This window comes from Bombina bombina, chromosome 8, assembly GCF_027579735.1.
Source record: "Bombina bombina isolate aBomBom1 chromosome 8, aBomBom1.pri, whole genome shotgun sequence".
NCBI classification, from domain to species: Eukaryota; Metazoa; Chordata; class Amphibia; order Anura; family Bombinatoridae; genus Bombina; species Bombina bombina.
In genome coordinates, this window is record NC_069506.1 from 130,399,463 (window position 1) to 130,419,290 (window position 19,828).

Consider the following 19,828-nt stretch of genomic DNA (forward strand, 5'->3'; position numbering starts at 1 on the left):
AATACAGTAAATTGTTTCAATTTCTTTGAAATATCATGCCAACATTATTACTATTAGTTATTTTTTGTAAAATACTACAACTGTTTTCTTGGCTTACCCTTGAGTACTCACCAATTAACATATGCTACCTATTGAATGCCCCCCCCCCCCCCAAAAAAAAAGCAGCACCTGTTCAGGTTTTATAAGTTTCATTTCATTTCTCTACCAAACTTTTTTATATTACATTTAAGTCTCTATTATTTTGCTTTTTCTGTCTTGATTGTCCCATTTTTTTATTTTTGTAATTTTCTTTGGACAGCCTTTTTATTTTTCCCGTTTACACTCTTAGAAACATATTAGGTGGTGTTGGCATTTTGTTAACCTTGGCTTGGGATAGGTAGAGACCTCTCAAAAGCCTACCTGCTTTCTATCCCAATATACCCCTTCCTGTTGGTGTAAGTTAGCTTCTTTTGTTTTTGGCATTTGCAATCGTGCTATTTTTTTTTAGGAAATTAATGTCAAATATGGCCACCGCCAGCAGCATTCGGCTATTTTCAGAGTCAGATTTTTACTTGTGAAAGTGCAACATACTAAGATCTGTGCAACTTTAGATCTTGGCGTGTTGCACATTTACAAGAAGAAATCTGGCTCAGAAAATAGCCGAACTCTGCTTTCAGCGTCCATATTTGGCATTAATTTCCTATTGAATAGTCTGAAAGCAAAAGCCTAGCTGGCCAGCAGGAGGCGGGAAAGAGCACCCCAGCAAAGCTGTTAAGTATCACTTCCCTTACCCATAGCCCCCAGTCATTCTATTTCCCTTGATCACGGAAGGATGGTGAAGGTGTCTGAAGATATTAATCCTTTAATGGGTACTTTTCCCTGCAAGCAAAGATTTGGGGCTATGCTGTGTCCACATCAATCTCCTTGGTAGGAGTAATGGTGACTTTAAGCAGTTAAAAGGTAATGAGGTGGTCCTTGTCTTATTTCTTACACTTATGCTACCACTTTAAAAGAAAACCAGAGTTGGTTACTCTGTTTTTCTTTTTCTACAGGTCCCTGACAGATGTTGGTTACCTCAGTCAGTCTGAGGATATAGAGGTAGCGTGTGGTGAGTTACCTCAGTCAGTCTGAGGATATAGAGGTAGCGTTTTTACTTCTGATCTCATTCTGCAGTGGGGTATTGTACTTCTATTTTCTAATTTGTTTATTCTGTGAAAATTTTCAAATACTTTTTGCTACTATGGGCACTGAACAAGATGTTGCAGCTACCTTAGTTAAATGTTTACTTTGTTTAGAGGCTCAGATTATGCCTCCTATGTAATTGTGTTCCACATGTTTAGATAAGACTTTACATTTTAAAAATAAAATGTATCCTGAGCATGTCTCTCAGGATAATGCTGTCCAGGCCGTGCCTCAGTTACCTCCTCAAACGTCCCATTCTATTTCACATGAAGTGCCCTGCGGTTTTAGCTTGCAGAGCTCTGTCGTTAAAATCTTGGTCTGCAGATGCTACATCCAAGTCTAAGCTTTTATCTTTGCCTTATAATAGCAAAACCTTGTTTGGTCCAGGTCTGGCTGAGATTATTTCTGACATTACAGTTGGAAAGGGTTCTTTCTTACCTCAGGATAAGAAGAATAGACCTAAGGGTCCTCAGAGTTCTAATTTTCGTTCCTTTCGTAACTTTAAGGGACAAAAGTCTTCCTCTTCCAAATCGTATCTATCCAAGTCCTCTTGTTGGTCCAGTCAGCCTTGAAATAGGGGGAAGCAAACCAAGAAGTCTTCCACTGATTCCAAATCAATATGATGGGGCCTCCCCTGATCCTGTAATGGATCAGGTGGGGGGTAGGCTTTCTTTTTTTCCGGCAGGCTTGGATACGAGATGTCCTGGATCCTTGGGCCATAGATATAGTATCCCACGGTTACAGAATAGGATTCAAATCTTGTACTCCCAGGGGCAGGTTCCACCTGTCAAGGTTATCTGCGAACCAAATAAAGAGAGAGGCCTTCTTAAATTGCATAAAAAGGACCTATCATCCATAGGAGGAACAGAGTCTAGGATTCTATTCAAATCTTTTTGTAGTTTCCAAAAAAGAGGGCACTTTCCATCCCATTTTGGACCTAAAGTGTTTAAACCAATTTCTCAGGGTTCCATCCTTAAAAATGGAAACCATCCGATCCATTCTTCCTTTGGTTCAAGAGAGTCAATTCATGACGACTATAGATCTGAAGGATGCATATCTTCATGTTCCCATTTACAGGGATCATTACCAGTATTTGAGGTTTGCCTTCCTAAACAAACATTTCCAGTTTGTTGCCCTTCCATTTGGCCTTGTTCCGGCTCCCAAAATTTTCACAAAGGTTCTGGGGGCTCTTTTGGCAGTGATCAGGTCTCAGGGCATTGCTGTGGCGCAATCTTTTTATCTAGCTAAATCTTATACAGAGAGGTTATCTATTCTACATTCCCATGGGTGAAAAGTGAATCTGGGGAAGAATTCCCTTGTTCCAGATACAAGGGTATGTTTCTTGGGAACAATTATAGATTCTCTGTCAATGAAGATTTTTCTGATGGATGTCAGAAAATCAAAACTTCTTGCTTCATGCCTTTCTCTCCAGTCTGTGATCCATCCATCAGAAGCTCAATGCATGGAGGTGATTGGTCTGATGGTAGCTTCTATCGACATCATTCCTTATGCTCGGTTTCATCTGAGACCGTTGCATGCTCAGACAATGGAATGGAGACCATTCAAATCTTTTGCAGAGGATAGTTCTGGATCCGCTAAAAAGAGACTCTCTCTTGTGGTAGATGTCTCAGGATCATCTGTCTCGGGCACGTGTTTCCAGAGACCTTCCTGGGTGATTGTGTCCACGGATGCCAGTCTTTTAGGCTGGAGAGAAGTTTGGGGCTCATTAAAGGTGCAGCAGGGTCTGTTGACTCAGGAAGAGTCTTCTCTTCCTGTAAACATTTTGGAATTGAGAGCAATCTTCAATGCTTTTGACAGTTTGGCCTCAACTAGCCTTGCTCCGGTTTATCAGATTTCAGTCGGACAATATCACTTCAGTGGCCTACATCAATCACCAGGGAGGAACTCGGAGTTCCTTAGCAATGAAGGCGGTGACTCACATTCTTTAGTGGGCGGAATCTCTAGATTGTCATCTCTCTGCCATCTACATCCTAGGGGTAGACAACTGGGAAACCGATTTTCTGAGCAGGCAGGCTTTTCATCTAGAAGAGTGGGCTCTCCATCCAGAGGTTTTCACAATTATAACCTTCAAGTGGGGGGTTCCAGAGTTGGATCTGATGGCGTCACGCCAAACTTCCAAGGTACGGTTCAAGGTCAAGGGATCCTCGAGCCATTTTGATAGACGCTCTGGTGGTTCCTTGGATCTTCAATCTAGCATACCTATTTGCTCCATTTGCTCTTCTTCCACAAGTCATCGTTCGTGTCAAACAGGAGAGAGCATCTGTGATCCTAATAGCTCCTGCATGGCCTCGCAGGATCTGGTTCGCAGATCTGATAAGGATGTCATCTCTTCCACCGTGGAGGTTGCCACTGAGGAAGGACCTTCTAATTCAGGGCCCTTTCCTTCATCCAAATCTAGATTCTCTGAAGCTGACTGCTTGGAGATTGAATGCCTAGTTTTGGACAGACGTGGTTTTTCTGAGAAAGTCATAAATACTATGCTTCAGGCTCGTAAACCTGTTACTCGTAAGATTTACTATAAGGTCTGAGTTCCATTTCCTCCTCGCAATATTCTGTCGGTTAGAGGGGTAGACAAGGTGTTATAAGCCGGCAGTGAAAGGCCATTTCTCGGTGAGAAATATCACAGGTGAAATGTGGACAGGTAAGTACTTTGCACCTTCACTTTACAATTTTTCACCACTTACTTGAACAGTGCCTTATGTTTATGGTTACTGTTTACCTCTTGAGGGTTAATCAGTTTTACATTGTGCTTTTCCTTCCCTCCAGGCTTAACTATTTTAAAAAAATAGGCGGTATAAACACTGTCTATCTCTGACACTTAAACAGTTTCCTTACTGGTAGTAATGGAGCAAATTTGTGCAGCTCAGGCCTCTGTACTCTTAACTGATAATCTAGAAGGGAGATCCTCTGTCACTTTTCCAGTTTGTGTTTACTTTGTATGGATCCTCAGGTGTGTCCCCTTTGGCATTTAGCTCACCAGGGACTTCCCTTAGCGACAGATGCTCTGTTACCCAATGATGATAGGGGTTTCTCTTACTCTGAGGACTTATTCCGATGATAGGTTCTGAGTCTCAGGACCCTTTCCTTCCATAAGGCAGGGAGAGTCCACAACTTCCTTCCTTACTGTTGGGAAAATACAACACCTGGCCACCAGGAGGAGGCAAAGACACCCCAGCCAAAGACTTTAATATCCCTCCCACTTCCCCTATCACCCAGTCATTCTTTGCCTTTTGTCACTATAGGAAGGCTCAGTTTGAGCCTATGCATACTGTTAACATTAAATTGTTATCTTGGTAGGTTCTTTCTTTGCTGGCAAGGTCAGGAGAGGGATGGTGTAACTGTGAGGCAACCAGATCAGGAGAGAGATGGTGTAACTGTGTGAGGCCACAAGGTCAGGAGAGGGATGGTGTAACTGTGAGACAACAATATCAGGAGAGAGATGGTGTAACTGTGTGAGACAACAAGATCAGTAGAGTTCTAAATACTATGCTTCAGGCTCGTAAACCTGTTACTCGTAAGATTTACTATAAGGTTCTGAGTCTCAGGACCCTTTCCTTCCATAAGGCAGGGAGAGTCCACAACTTAATTCCTTACTGTTGGGAAAATACAACACCTGGCCACCAGGAGGAGGCAAAGACACCCCAGCCAAAGACTTTAATATCCCTCCCACTTCTCCTATCACCCAGTCATTCTTTGCCTTTTGTCACTATAGGAAGGCTCAGTTTGAGCCTATGCATACTGTTAACATTAAATTGCTGCTTAGCTTATGAGACAGCGGGGCGACAGCCTCCTGAGAGGATAATGGCTCATTCCACTAGAGCAGTGGCTTCTTCCTGGGCTTTTAAGAACGAAGCCTCTATGCATCAGATTTGTAAGGCGGCTACCTGGTCCTCCTTACACACTTTTTCTAAATTTTACAAGTTTGATGTGTTTGCTTCGGCTGAAGCAGCTTTCGGGAGAAAAGTTTTGCAGGCTGTGGTGCCCTCAGAATAGGGTCCGCCTCCCCTTTTTTTTTCCCCTTCCATTATTCATTCAGTGTCCTCTGGAACTTGGGTATAGTTTTTCCAAATGTAAGCAATGAAGTTGTGGACTCTCCCTGCCTTATGGATGGAAAACATAATTTATGCTTACCAGATAAATTCCTTTCTCTTGTAAGATGTATCGAGTCCACAGATTCATTCTTACTTGTGGGATATTCTCCTTCCCAACAGGAAGTGGCAAAGAGAGCACCCACAGCAGAGCTGTCTATATAGCTCCCCCCTTAGCTCCACCCCCCAGTCATTCTCTTTGCCTACTCTAAGAAACTAGGAAGGGCAGAGCGAGTGTGGTGACAAAAATGTTAGTTTTTTATTTCTCAAGCAAAAGTTTATTTTAAATGGTACCGGTGTGTACTATTTACTCTCTGGCAGAAAAGGGATGACGATTTCTGCAAGGAAGATTATGATCTTAGCACTTTGTAACTAAGATCCACTGCTGTTCTCACAAGGGCTGAAGAGTACAGTAAAACTTCAGTTGGGGGAACGGTTTGCATGCTAAGCTGCATATGAGGTATGTTCAGTCTATATTTTTTCTAGACAGACTGTGTTAATTCTAGAAAAGGCTGGCAATATCCCCATGAGGGAAGGGTAAGCTGTATTCAGACACTTGGATAGGAATTTCAGCTTGCTTGAAGGGCTCATAAGTTACTGGTGACACTGTTAGGAAAAAACGTTTTTGTTTGTTCAGTAAATGATGCAATTATAAAGTTTTTTTGAAGGGACTAAAGGGGTCATTGTGGCTGTTTTAGTTTTTTTTTAACCCACATGGTTAATTAAGAGACACTCATGTGTTTTTCTAATAGGCCTCAAAACATTGAGTGAGGTGGGAGGGGCCTATTTTTGCGCCTCAGTTGCGCAGTTTATTTTCCTTAGAGACATCCAACTGCTTCTCCAGTGGTTCCTGCTGTGTTTGAGGGCTGTAAAGGAGGTTTGTTTCCCCACAAATCGTTCTGAAGGGCAGGTAGGCGCCACTGCAGAGCTGTGGCAAGGTAATGAAAGTCTTTTTTACTGGTTTTGACGTTTTTTCAATCCGGTTTTGCCATTAAGGGGTTAATTGTTTATTTGCATAGCTGTGCAAAGTTACTAAGGCTGTAAGATACTACTGTAAAAATTTCGTTAAGTTTACTGCTTTTTTACACTGTTTTGCAGAACTTGTGAAGCTTTTTTTCTCAAAGTCACAGTACCGTTTTATTTCTAAGTGTTATTTACTTTGATTACAGTGTTTTCCAAGCTTGCTTGTTACATTACTAGCCTGTTTTACATGTCTGACACCAAGGAAAATCCTTGTTCAATATGTTTGGAAGCCATTGTGGAACCCCCTCTTAAAATGTGTCCCAATTGTACTGATATGTCTATAAATTATAAAGAACATATATTAGCACTTAAAAATAGAGCAATAGATGATTCTCAGTCAGAAGTAAATGAGGGTTCGCCATCTAGCTCTCCCCAAGTGTCACAACCAGTAACGCCCGCACAAGTGACGCCAAATACCTCTAGTGCGTTGAATTCATTTACTTTACAAGACATGGCCACAGTTATGAATACAACCCTCACAGAGGTTATATCCAAACTGCCTGGTTTACAAGGAAAGCGGGACAGCTCTGCGTTAAGGAAAAATGCTGAGCCGTCTCATGCTTTAGTAGCCGTATCTGATATGCCCTCACAATGCTCTGAAGGGGTGAGGAATTTATCTGAGGGAGAAATTTCTGATTCAGGAAAGACGCTTCCTCAGACAGATTCTGATATGACGGCCTTTAAATTTAAGCTTGAACACCTCCGCTTATTGCTTAGGGAGGTATTAGCAACTCTAGATGATTGTGACCCTATAGTGGTCCCAGAGAAATTGTGTAAAATGGATAGATACTTAGAGGTTCCTGTTTACACTGATGTTTTTCCAATCCCTAAGAGGATTGTGAATATTATTGCTAAGGAGTGGGATAGACCAGGTATTCCGTTCACTCCCCCTCCTGTTTTTAACCTGACACCATAAGGGACTCATGGCAGACAGTTCCTAAGGTGGAGGGAGCTATTTCTACTCTGTCTAAGCGTACAACTATACCTATCAAAGACAGTTGTGCTTTCAAAGATCCTATGGATAAAAAATTAGAGGGTCTCTTGAAGAAAATTTTTGTTCATCAAGGTTTTTCTCTCCAACCTATTACGTGCATTGTTCCTGTAACAACTGCAGCTGCTTTCTGGTTTGAGGCTCTAGAGGAGGCTCTTCAAATGGAGACTCCATTAGAGGAGATTATGGACAGAATTAAGGCCCTTAAGTTGGCTAATTCTTTTATTACAGATGCCGCATTTCAACTGTCTAAATTAGCGGCAAAGAATTCAGGTTTTGCCATTTTAGCATGCAGGGCGTTATGGCTTAAGTCCTGGTCTGCTGATGTGTCATCTAAATCTAAACTTTTGAACATTCCTTTCAAAGGTAAGACCCTATTCGGGCCTGAACTGAAAGAGATTATTTCAGACATCACTGGAGGGAAAGGTCATGCCCTCCCTCAGGATAGATCAAGTAAGATGAGGACCAAACAGAATAATTTTCGTTCCTTTCGGAACTTTAAGAGTGGTCCCGCTTCAGCTTCCTCTACTGCAAAGCAAGAGGGGAATTTTGCCCAATCCAAGTCAGTCTGGAGACCTAACCAGGCTTGGAACAAGGGTAAACAGGCCAAGAAGCCTGCAGCTGCTTCTAAAACAGCATGAAGGGGTAGCCCCCGATCCGGGACCGGATCTAGTAGGGTGCAGACTCTCTTCGCTCAGGCTTGGGCGAGAGATGTTCACGATCCCTGGGCTTTAGAAATTGTGTCCCAGGGGGGTATCTTCTGGAATTCAAAGACTCCCTTCCAAGGGGGAGATTTCACATTTCTCGAATGTCAGTAAACCAGACAAAGAGAGAGGCATTCTTACCCTGTGTAGAAAACCTACTTACCATGGGGGTGATCCGCCCAGTCCCAATAGAGGAACAGGGGCTAGGGTTTTATTCAAACCTGTTTGTGGTTCCCAAAAAAGAGTGAACTTTCAGACCAATCTTGGATCTCAAAATTCTAAACAAGTTCCTCAAGGTTCCATCATTCAAGATGGAGACTATTCAGACTATTCTACCTCTGATCCAGGAGGGTCAATATATAACAACCGTGGACTTAAAGGATGCGTATCTACACATCCCTATTCACAGAGATCATCATCAATTTCTCAGATTTGCCTTTCTAAACAGGCATTACTAGTTTGTGGCCCTTCCCTTCGGGTTGGCCACAGCTCCCAGAATTTTCACAAAAGTGTTAGGGTCCCTTCTGGCGGTTCTGCGACCACGGGGCATAGCAGTGGCGCCTTACCTAGACGACATCTTAATTCAGGCGTCGACTTTCCAGCTAGCCAAGTCTCACACGGACATCGTATTGGCTTTTCTGAGAGCTCACGGGTGGAAGGTGAACATAAAAAAAGAGTTCTCTCTTCCCTCTTACAAGAGTTTCCTTCCTAGGGACTCTGATAGACTCGGTAGAAATGAAAATATTTCAGACGGAGGTCAGAAAATTAAAACTCTTAACTACTTGCCGAGCTCTTCATTCCATTCCTCGGCCATCAGTGGCTCAGTGTATGGAGGTAATCGGACTCAAGGTAGCGGCAATGGACACAGTTCCTTTTGCCCGCCTACACCTCAGACCACTGCAACTATGCATGCTCAAACAGTGGAATGGGGATTATGCAGATTTATCTCCTCAACTGCATCTGGACCAGGGGACCAGAGACTCTCTTCTCTGGTGGTTGTCTCAGGACCATCTGTCTCAGGGAATGTGTTTCCGCAGGCCAGAGTGGCTCATTGTAACGACAGATGCCAGCCTGCTAGGCTGGGGTGCAGTCTGGAACTCCCTGAAAGCACAGGGCTTATGGTCTCGGGAGGAAGATCTCCTCCCGATAAACATTCTAGAACTGAGAGCGATATTCAATGCAAATTCATTAGATTTCAGTCGGACAACATCATGACTGTAGCTTATATCAATCATCAAGGAGGAACAAGGAGTCCTCTAGCGATGATGGAGGTAACCAAAATAATCCGGTGGGCAGAGGATCACTCTTGCCATCTCTCAGCAATCCACATCCCAGGGGTAGAGAACTGGGAGGCGGATTTTCTAAGTCGTCAGACTTTTCATCCGGGGGAGTGGGAACTCCATCCGGAGTTATTTGCCCAGCTGATTCAGCTATGGGGCACACCAGAATTGGATCTGATGGCGTCTCGTCAGAATGCCAAACTTCCTTGTTACGGGTCCAGGTCCCGGGATCCCAAGGCGGTACTGATAGATGCTCTAGCAGTGCCTTGGTCCTTCAATCTGGCCTATGTATTTCCACCGTTTCCTCTCCTCCCACGTCTGGTTGCCAGAATCAAGCAGGAGAGAGCTTAGGTAATTCTGATAGCACCTGCGTGGCCACGCAGGATTTGGTATGCAGACCTAGTGGACATGTCCTCTGTTCCACCGTGGACTCTGCCAATGAGGCGGGACCTTCTAATCCAAGGTCCGTTCACGCATCCAAATCTAATTTCTCTGCGTCTGACTGCTTGGAGATTGAACGCCTGATTCTATCAAAGCGTGGTTTCTCTGAGTCGGTCATTGATACCCTGATTCAGGCTAGAAACCCTGTCACCAGGAAGATCTATCATAAGATTTGGCGCAAATATCTTTATTGGTGTGAATCCAAAGGTTACTCGTGGAGCTTCTATCTTGGAAAGTTTTGTTTTTAGTAGCTATCTCTTCGGCTCGAAGAGTTTCTGAGCTATCTGCTTTACAATGCGATTCCCCTTACCTTGTTTTCCATGCAGATAAGGTGGTTTTGCGTACCAAACCTGGGTTTCTTCCTAAGGTTGTTTCTAATAAGAATATCAATCAAGAGATTGTTGTTCCTTGTCTGTGTCCTAATCCTTTATCAAAGAAGGAACGTCTGTTACACAATCTTGATGTGGTTCGTGCTTTAAAGTTCTACTTACAAGCAACTAAAGATTTCCGTCAAACATCTTCATTATTTGTTGTTTATTCTGGTAAACGGAGAGGTCAAAGGGCTACGGCTACCTATCTTTCCTTTTGGCTGAAAAGCATCATCCGTTTGGCCTATGAGACTGCTGGACAGCAGCCTCCTGGAAGAATTACTGCTCATTCTACTAGAGCTGTGGCTTCCACATGGGCTTTTAAAAATGAGGCTTCTGTTGAACAGATTTGTAAGGCGGCGACTTGGTCTTCGCTTCATACTTTTTCCAAATTTTACAAATTCGATACTTTTGCTTCTTCGGAGGCTATTTTTGGGAGAAAGGTTCTACAAGCGGTGGTGCCTTCCGTTTAAGGTCCCTGTCTTGTCCCTCCCTTCATCCGTGTCCTAAAGCTTTGGTATTGGTGTCCCACAAGTAAGGATGAATCCGTGGACTCGATACATCTTACAAGAGAAAACATAATTTATGCTTACCTGATAAATTATTTTCTCTTGTTATGTATCGAGTCCACGGCCCGCCCTGTTTTTTAAGACAGGCATATATATTTTTATTTTAAAACTTTGTCACCACTGCACCCTATAGTTTCTCCTTTTTCTTCCTAGCCTTCGGTCGAATGACTGGGGGGTGGAGCTAAGGGGGAGCTATATAGACAGCTCTGCTGTGGGTGCTCTCTTTGCCACTTCCTGTTGGGAAGGAGAATATCCCACAAGTAAGGATGAATCCGTGGACTCGATACATCACAAGAGAAATAAATTTATCAGGTAATCATAAATTAGGTTTTCCTTCCTGGCATGGAGAGTCCACATCCCCACCCGTAATTTATTAAAGTGGTTATTCATCCAGTTTCTCCTCTTTGGAATCTTTATCTAGTTTTGAGGGTTCTTAAAACTCTTCATTTTAAGACAATGCATGGTTTAGACCTTCAGCTTTTATCAGCTTTTTGGTCTGTCATAATGGACTGACTCTCCCACTCACAAAGATGGACACCCCCTTGATTTGATTTTTAGCTATCAATTCAATCTCTCAAAACTCATAAATTTCCACTTTCCTCTTTCTAGCCATCACCTCCTCACTTGCAACAACACAGCACTCTCTACAACTCTCCCTCCTCCATCTAACCCTCACACCAAACTCCACAGAAGCATTGATTCAGATAGAGCATGCAATTTGAAACAACGTTCCAATTTACTTTCTGTAACAAAATCTGCACCTGAGTTACCAGCTCATACTGAGCATGTGCAAGAATTCACAGAATATACATATATACATTTGTGATTGGCTGATGGCTGTCACAAGATACAGAAGAAGTGGAAATAGATTTAACTGAAATAGTAAAAAAAAAATCTACTAATTTTAAATTCAGACTAAGTGCCATTGCATTGTCTTTTTATCATGCATTTGTTGATTATGCAAATCTATTGTAATTACTGGTATTTTAAGTCACTCGATCAGAAACATCTCTCAACCTCTGCTCTCTTCCATTTTCTCTGCCTTCCTGCCCTGATTAATCTGTTTCTACAGTTCCACTCTTACGTTGGTCCTTGACAATTTGGTCCCTCCTACCATAGAAGTCACACACTCATCATCAGCCCTTGCATACTCCTCTGATACGTTACCTACGCAGATATCCCTGCCGTGCTGAACAACAAAATCTGTGTTCCGCTGACTTTCTTCACTACAAGTTCACCTTGAACTCCTATTATTCTGCCCTTAACCTCTCTCTAAGCAAGATTACTTCTCTACTCTTACCTCTACTCTTTCTTCAAACTCAAAACCTCTGTTCTCCTCTTTCAATAGCCTTCTCCATCCACTCACAACTCCTATTACCACTTCTCTCTCAGCTCAGGATGCAGCGTCACAGCCTCCCTCTTCCCCCACGGAGGTTACAACAAATAAATTACACAGATAATAGTGCCTGCAGAAAACGGCTTTTCTTAAAACATAAAACTTGTGGGCAGTTTGAAGTTTTAACTGTGGGGGGAGTTAGAAACACAAATACACAGTACTTAATAATCATTTTATTTAAGTTAAGATGCATATGATGTGTATTATACATACATGGCTAAATCTAATACATTTAACCTCTAATAAATATCTTTCTTCAGTCACAGCAGCTCACACAGATGTGATCCTCTAAGTATACTGTATGTAATATAGCCGTGTGTGTCACTTGACTACATCATGAGCATGTGACTTCTGTGCCCCTGCCAGCAGTGTGCGTTGCAATATGGCAGCTTACATAGGAGAATCCAGCAGTTGATCAGTTTTGTACTTTAAAACAATATCCTTCAACAGTTTGGGGTAAGAGAAGCATATAAAATAGTCAGCAGTGATTATTTTATTTTTATTAATAAGAAAAAGTAGGTTTTAGGGATTTTCATCAGGTGTTAAATGTCCCTTTAAGGTATCTACAGATATTTATTAATCATGAAATTGTGGTTCCTTCTTTTTGTCCAGCTCCTAGGAATTCTAAGGAGGGTCATCTTCACAGTTAGGACGTTGTGAGAGCTCTTATATATTATGTGGAAGCCACAAACGTTTTCAGACTTTCTTTTCTTTTTTTTTCTTCTTTTTTTTTTTTTGAGACTTGCAAGGGTCAGAAAGCTACAGCTCTGACTTTAGTAGCTTGGCTTAAAGCCTTAATTCACAAGGATTGGATGGAAACTCCCCCTTGAATGAGTTACTGCTCATTCTACAAGTCCAGTTGCTATTTCTTGGGCCTTTTATAATTAGGCTTCAGATTTGCAAGGCAGATACTTGGACTTCTTTGCACACTTTTTTTTTAAGTTTATCATTTTGCTTCTTCTGAGACTGCTTTTGGGCGTTCTTTAGGCTGTAGTGCCTGGTCAGTAACGTCCTGCCGTCACGGTTTGTCCGCCCTTATTTCATTGTGGTCTCATGGACTTAACTGCTTGGGTATAGATTCTCACACATGACGACTCGTATACTGTCTCACCATCTGATGAAATAAAAATAATTAATGCTGCAGAAGCCATTACCATAAATTTATTTTGTTCATAAAAGTGAGAGTACATTGTTATTATAATCGGTTATTTGTAGAACGCCAGCAGATTCCGCAGCACATGAGCCCCAACCTTTCTTTTTGTTCAGGTAGTGGCAGTACTTGTTTTGAACTTTTTTGCCCCACTTTATCTTTACTTCCTTTCTTTTTTCCCCTATGTACTTGGCTACATGTATAACTCAGGGTCATGGGGAGTGGGAGGGATTAAAATGTCTGGCGTTAGGGTGTCTTTTGCCTCCTCTCAGTGGTCAGGATGTGGATTCCCACATATGACTTGTGGACTCATGATCATGAAAGAAATTAATTTATCCGGTAGACATACATTTTTGTTTGTTAGCCATGCATACATTGTGTTTTCCCTATATCACTAGTTTGCATGTAACCTGTATCTGTGATATGGCCCTTTATTAATTGAATAAAAAATAACTAATACATAACAAATATTTAATATTTCTAGGTTATTCAGGATCAAGTAACATCTGCTGAGCAGGTAATAACCTTAGATGAATCTCAACTGTCAAGCTCCCAAGTAATTGTGGCATTACCAGATTCTCAGACCAATCAGGCAGCTACAGAACTGGTGGCAGTCAGTATGGAGGATTTATTGGATGGGACAGTTACTCTTATTTGTGGAGACTCAGTAACTGGAGTAACACAAAGAACTCAAAGCTAGATTGGCAACCAGCGCAGAGATGACATTTCTTCAAAATCCTTTCTTCACACTTGGATTTTCATTTTGGTTGTATAGGAAAACGTTTGTTTTGTTTTTTTACCATTTGCAAAAATGATTGCAATTTCTATTCTATGGTTTTGTTTTTTTTGTATTTTAATTAAATTTCCAAATTTTTGGACTTTCAGTTTTCTGGGGGGAGGGGGGTTTCTCCCTTTTTCCAGACCTCTGCTCAATTAATTTTTGTATTGCAAGACATTATTTTCAGTCACCTTTTTTTTATACCTAAGTTCATCATAATAAATTGTTTTCCGATTTTACTGATATATATATATATATTTTTTTTATGCAGCATAGTTTAAGTAGTCATAATATAATAGTGATCAAGCAAAATACCAGAGAGCATAATATTTATTTCCAAAACTACAAGGAGATGTTAAATATCTATGGAGCAATCTGTAAAATAGAATTCCAGTCTTCTATGCATAAATGTGCATAATTTAATTTAGAGCTGTTTAAAACAAAAATCTAAACCCACTAATTGTTAAATTATTACAGCATGAGCCTTCACAATAGTAAATTGCATTAAATGTTTTGCATACAGTTTGATTTTCTACTTTTTTCTATACGTTGAAAACGTTTTCTCTAGCTTCTTCCTATGGAAGAACTGCCTGCTAAAAATATTCTACCATTGCTAATTCAGGTATACTTTATAATTTAAGATTCACTTTGAACTCCAAATTTGTAAATATTTCATTTATCATATGCTTATCACATATTGTTAGTTTCTATTGCAGTTAACCTCATAGGTCTGCAATTAAAGCTTCTAATTTTAAATAGTGTATTTTTTTTTCTTTGGAAAATCACAAGCAAATAAAATAAATTAGGTCTACATTTATGGTGAGTACAGGAGTAAGTTTTGCACACAAAAATATTTCTTTCCTAAGAGTTTATTGTAATTTCAGTTGCATAATCTGATGTAATGTGTTTGTATATTACTAGAATGTGGTAAAGGATGTATTACTCCAATTGTATCGTTTGTTACCAATTCAAAGATCAGAATCTTTGAATTCATTAGGTATAAAAAAAATCACTTTTGCAAATCTAAAAAAATCTTTTCTCTTTTTTTTTTTCAGTACAGGAAAATTGTAAACACTTTTTCCTATTTTTTGTTTCTCAAACTGTCTGTGTGGAAGAAAATATCTGTTAGACTTATTAATTAGGAACACACCGAAAGTCAGTGTTTCCCCCAGGACCTTTTTAACTGATGCACCAACTAGCTGATTTTACTGATTACCCGGCTAAAATTAGCTAATATTTTTCATTACTTATTGCTCAGATTATCATTAAATAAATTTATGTTAAATTTATGCAATTTGTGCTTTAGTTGCAGAAAATGTTAAAATATTAGAAAGTATTACACTGCCCCTTCCTGGCTACTTCACAGTGCTATCCGGCTGGCAAAATGTTCTGTGGTAAACACTGATTTTTTTTTTTTTTTTTTGTTATAAATACTAAAACATAAACATATATGTATTCACACAGTAACAATATCTTTTAGGAAACTGAAATGCTATGTTCAAACATATTCCTTGGACCAGTACTGTTGTGTCGTTACACACATACAATACGTGCCCTGTTTGCCCTGAACTGATTGACCTAATTGCTTTACTAATATTGTACTTTAACTTATTAAAGTTTATATGTTTTCAAAGAACTTTTGCTCCACTGTATAATTGTTTTTTTGGGGGTTTTTTTTTAATAGAGAATGTTTTTTTTTATTAAAGATGTTTGATATTGATAAAAGGAAAGTAAAATAGATTACGATGAACCATAAATTTAGAGCCCTTGCCTTGAAACATTGCCTAAACCTGTACCAATGCTGGATGTGAGATCTAGGAGACCATACCTGGTTGCTGTGTTGTATGTACGTCGTTCTGCATTTGCACCCTTTTGGGCTATGTGGAGCAGGTTTGCATAAGTGAGCCTGCTACCACATATTTAAAGGAATAGTATAGTCAAAATTAAACGTTTATGATTCAGATAGAGCATGCTATTTTAACCAACTTTCTAATTTATTCTTATCAATTTTACTTTGTTGTCATGGTTTCTTTAATTGAATTTAAGCTTAGGAGCCGGCCCATTTTTGGTTCAGAATCTGGGTAGCGCTTGCTGATTGGTGGTTTCTTTTAGACACCCAATCAGAAAGTGCTACCCAGGTGCTGAACCAAAAATGGGCCTGCTCCTATGCTTACATTCTTGCTTTTTCAAATAGATACCAAGAGAATGAAGAATAATTGATAATAGGAGTAAATTAGAACGTTGCTTAAAATTGCATGCTCTATCTGAATCATGAAAGTTTAATTTTGACTAGACTATTCCTTTAAGAAGCGGGAACTACTTATTTTTTTCCTCTCCACCACCTTAGAGGTGCCGAGATCAATCACCTTGACACTCACTCGTTCAGGGTGATTGACATACCCTGCTCTAGCGCAATTAATTGCGCCAATGGTAGGGGGCGACATTGCACAAAAATCTTCTTTTGCATTGTTACATTTTGCTGTGCGATGCAACAACGCAAGTGGCGATTGCATTGAACAGCTTTACTACTTGTGAAACTGTACTTCTTAAAGGCACAGTCAAGTCAAAATTAAAATTTCATGATTCAAAAAGGGAAAACACTTCATTGTTGAAAGCTAAACCTAGTTAGGCTCATATGCTTATTTCTAAGCCCTTTTAGGCCTCCTCTAATCTCAGTGCATCTTGACAGTTTTTCACAGCTAGACAGCATTTGTCCATGTGTGCCATATAGATAACACTGTGCTCACTCCTGTAGAGTTACTTATGAGTCATCACTGATTGGCTAAAACGCAAGTCTGTCAAAAGAACTGAAATAAGGGGACAGTCTGCAGAGGCTTAAATACTAGGTAATCACAGAGGTAAAAAAGTATATTAATATAAATATGTTGGTAATGCAAAGCTGGGGAATGGGTAATAAAGGGATTATCTATCTTTATAAACAAATTCTGGAGTTGACTGTCCCTTTAATCTGTTAGTTCCACAAAATTTATTGTAAAACCTGTAACTGCAACGAGGACTTATTAAAGGAAATAGTAATTGCGACATTTCTGTTGTGTTGCTATAGAATAACATCTCAGCCAAGTCTTACATTTTTTAAAACAATTGTTTTTCAATAGCCATTCACTATTTGCCTTATTTGGAGGAGCTGATCTGAGCTTTAGTCCGCAGACTAAGGCTAGGCACAGTCATAAAGTTGTTATAAATTGCATTTTAAAAAAAATTCTCTGATAAAGCCAATTAAGCACAGATATGTTGCAAATAAATAATGAAAATTTATTACAAAGTTGTTTTATTATGCACAACTAAACATTTTATATAAAAATATCAAGGTGTTTTATTTTTATCTCTTTTCTAATGACACAGTGAGTCCACGGATCATCTTAATTACTGTTAGGAATAAACTGGCCTTCTCAAACCTAGTGAGCTGCCGTGCTGCCTGGCAGAAGTCTAAAGGTAAGTGCTAACTTTATTTTTTTTCTCTGACACGTTGCAGAAAATAAAAGGATGGCACTTTACATTATAATTGTGAGACAAGAGACATTCACCTATTATTTGGGGGATCATTTTATTGGCAGCAATAGCAGGCACTGGTGACGAGGATAGATGGCTCAGAGGTGGTGTTTTGATTATTACTTTACTCCCTGCGGCTTTGGTAATACTTTTAGCCGATTGGTGGGTTAATGTTATAACACCCACGATGGGCGTGGTTAGCTGAGGCAGCATTTTCTGTTGCGCGCCTTTTTCCCCTTCACTTCCTGCGTCACATACATTAGCTGAATAACAGTTACCGGTCTTCACTTTCAGAAAGAATAGCAGTTGAGTCAGGATTTTATAGCAGGATAATCACTCCGTTTTCAGTCAGGCAGGTAAGCACCTCAGCAAAAATGAGGTGTAGAGGTTTGTCTGAAGTGGTTTTTGTGCTACTTTATATTTTTGCCACAGAAAAATAAAGCAGTTTCATTTTAAAATTTAATGGAAAAGTAACGTTTTTTTTGTGGGGTATTTTCTAAATAAAATATCAGTTTTGTTTATTTATCCTGTTTATAAGTGAATGAATATGGACCAAGAGGCCCTGAAAGATGTTACCTGTACTTTGTTTTAATGCTAATGTGGAACCACCAATCCCTTTCTGTTCCTCATGTATTGAGAGGACTTTACATTTCAGGGATAGACTTTTTCCTGAGCCAACATTGTCTAAGGCGGATGCTGTTCAGGAGTCTTCATATCTGTTCATGATATGCCGCAGCTTTCTCCTAAAGTGTCCCAAAACTTAGCGTACATACAGCCCGTGCCCTGCTCTTCCTCTATTACTCCACCTGGAGTTACCTTGCAAGACATCGCTTCCCTAATGTCCTCAGCAGTATCTGATGCGTTGTCTGCTTTTCCCATGCTGCAGGGAAAGTGCAAGAGGAAATGTAAACAATCGGTGAATAAGGTTGCTGACAAAGTAGTGGCTATTTCAAAAATCCCTTCCCAGAAATCTGAGGAGGAGGATACTTCGGTAGCATCTGAGGGTGAAATCTCAGACAGTGTAATTCCTTTGGCTGATACTGAAGTTGTTTGTTTCAGGTTTAAGATCGAACACCTCCGTTTATTACTTAAGGAGGTTTTAGCTACCCTGGACGACTCAGACACTACTGTCGTAGTCCACCCTAAGAAGTCTAGTAAACTAAACAAGTATTTTGATATTCCTTCCATGGTGGTTTTTCCTGTACCAGATTGAGCTACAGAGATTATTGCTAGGGAATGGGAGAGACCGGGTATCCCTTTTTCTCCATCCCCTATATTTAAGAAGATGTTTCCTATAGCAGACTCTATCAAGGAGTCTTGGCAGACGGTACCCAAGGTGGAATGAGCAATTTCAATGCTAAGAGGACCACTATTCCCATAGAAGATAGTTGTTCCTTTAAGGATCCTATGGGCAAGAAATTAGAGGGGTTACTCAAGAAAATGTATGTACACCAGGGTTTACAATGGTAACCTGCGGTGTGTATTGCTACCGTCGCTAGTGCAGCAGCATACTGGTTTGATGTGTTGTCTGATTCTATTCGGACAGACACTCCCTTCGAATAGATCCAGGATAGGATTAAGGCCCTTAAGTTGGCCAATTTTTTTGTTACGGATGCCTCCCTACAGGAGCAAAAATGTCTGGCTTTGCCATATTGGCTCGCAGTGCCTTATGGTTGAAATCCCGGTCTGCAGATGTGTTATCTAAGTCTAAGCTTTTGGCGATCCCTTACAAGGGAAAGACCTTGTTTGGGCCAGGTCTGGCTGAGATAATTTCCGACATTATTGGAGGAAAAGGTAATTTCCTCCCTCAGGATAAGAGGAATAAGCAGAAGGGACATCAGAGTAATTTTCGTTCCTTTCGAAACTTCTAGGGCAAACCTTCCACTCCCTCTACAAAACAAGAACAGTCCAAGCCTTCCTGGAGGTCCAACCAGTCGTGGAACAAGGGAAAGCAAGCTAAGATGCCAGCCAATGACTCAAAGTCAACATGAAGGGTCTGCCCCTGATCCAGGACCAGATCTTGTGGGGGGCAGACTATCCTTCACTCAGGCCTGGGTTCGGGATGTTCAGAATCCCTGGGTGGTGGACATCATGTCCCAGGGATTCAAACAAGTTCAAAACTGTTCCTCCCAGGGGTAGTTTTCTCTTAAAATTATCTGTAGACCAGATAAAGAGAGACGTTCGTACATTGTGTTCAAGATCTTTCTGACCTGGGAGTGATAGTTCCTGTTCCAATGCAGGATCAGGGTCTGGGATTTTACTCCAATCTGTTAGTGGTTCCCAAAAAAGAGGGAATGTTCAGACCAATTTTAGATCTCAAAAGTCTAAACAAATTCCTCAGAGTACCA

The 19,828-nt window shown here is 40.5% G+C and overlaps 1 protein-coding gene across 1 annotated transcript in view; it reads left to right on the forward strand.

Moving 5' to 3' along the window:
- The window catches only part of LOC128638551 (zinc finger and BTB domain-containing protein 40), a 78,048-nt gene extending 64,063 nt beyond the window's left edge, over positions 1 to 13,985 (forward strand). Inside the window, exon 18 of the mRNA XM_053690577.1 lies at positions 13,677 to 13,985. Within this exon, the coding sequence (XP_053546552.1) occupies positions 13,677 to 13,892 (216 nt within the window). The 3' untranslated portion in view covers positions 13,893 to 13,985. The remainder of the gene's footprint in view (positions 1 to 13,676) is intronic.
- The last annotated feature ends 5,843 nt before the right edge of the window (positions 13,986 to 19,828 follow it).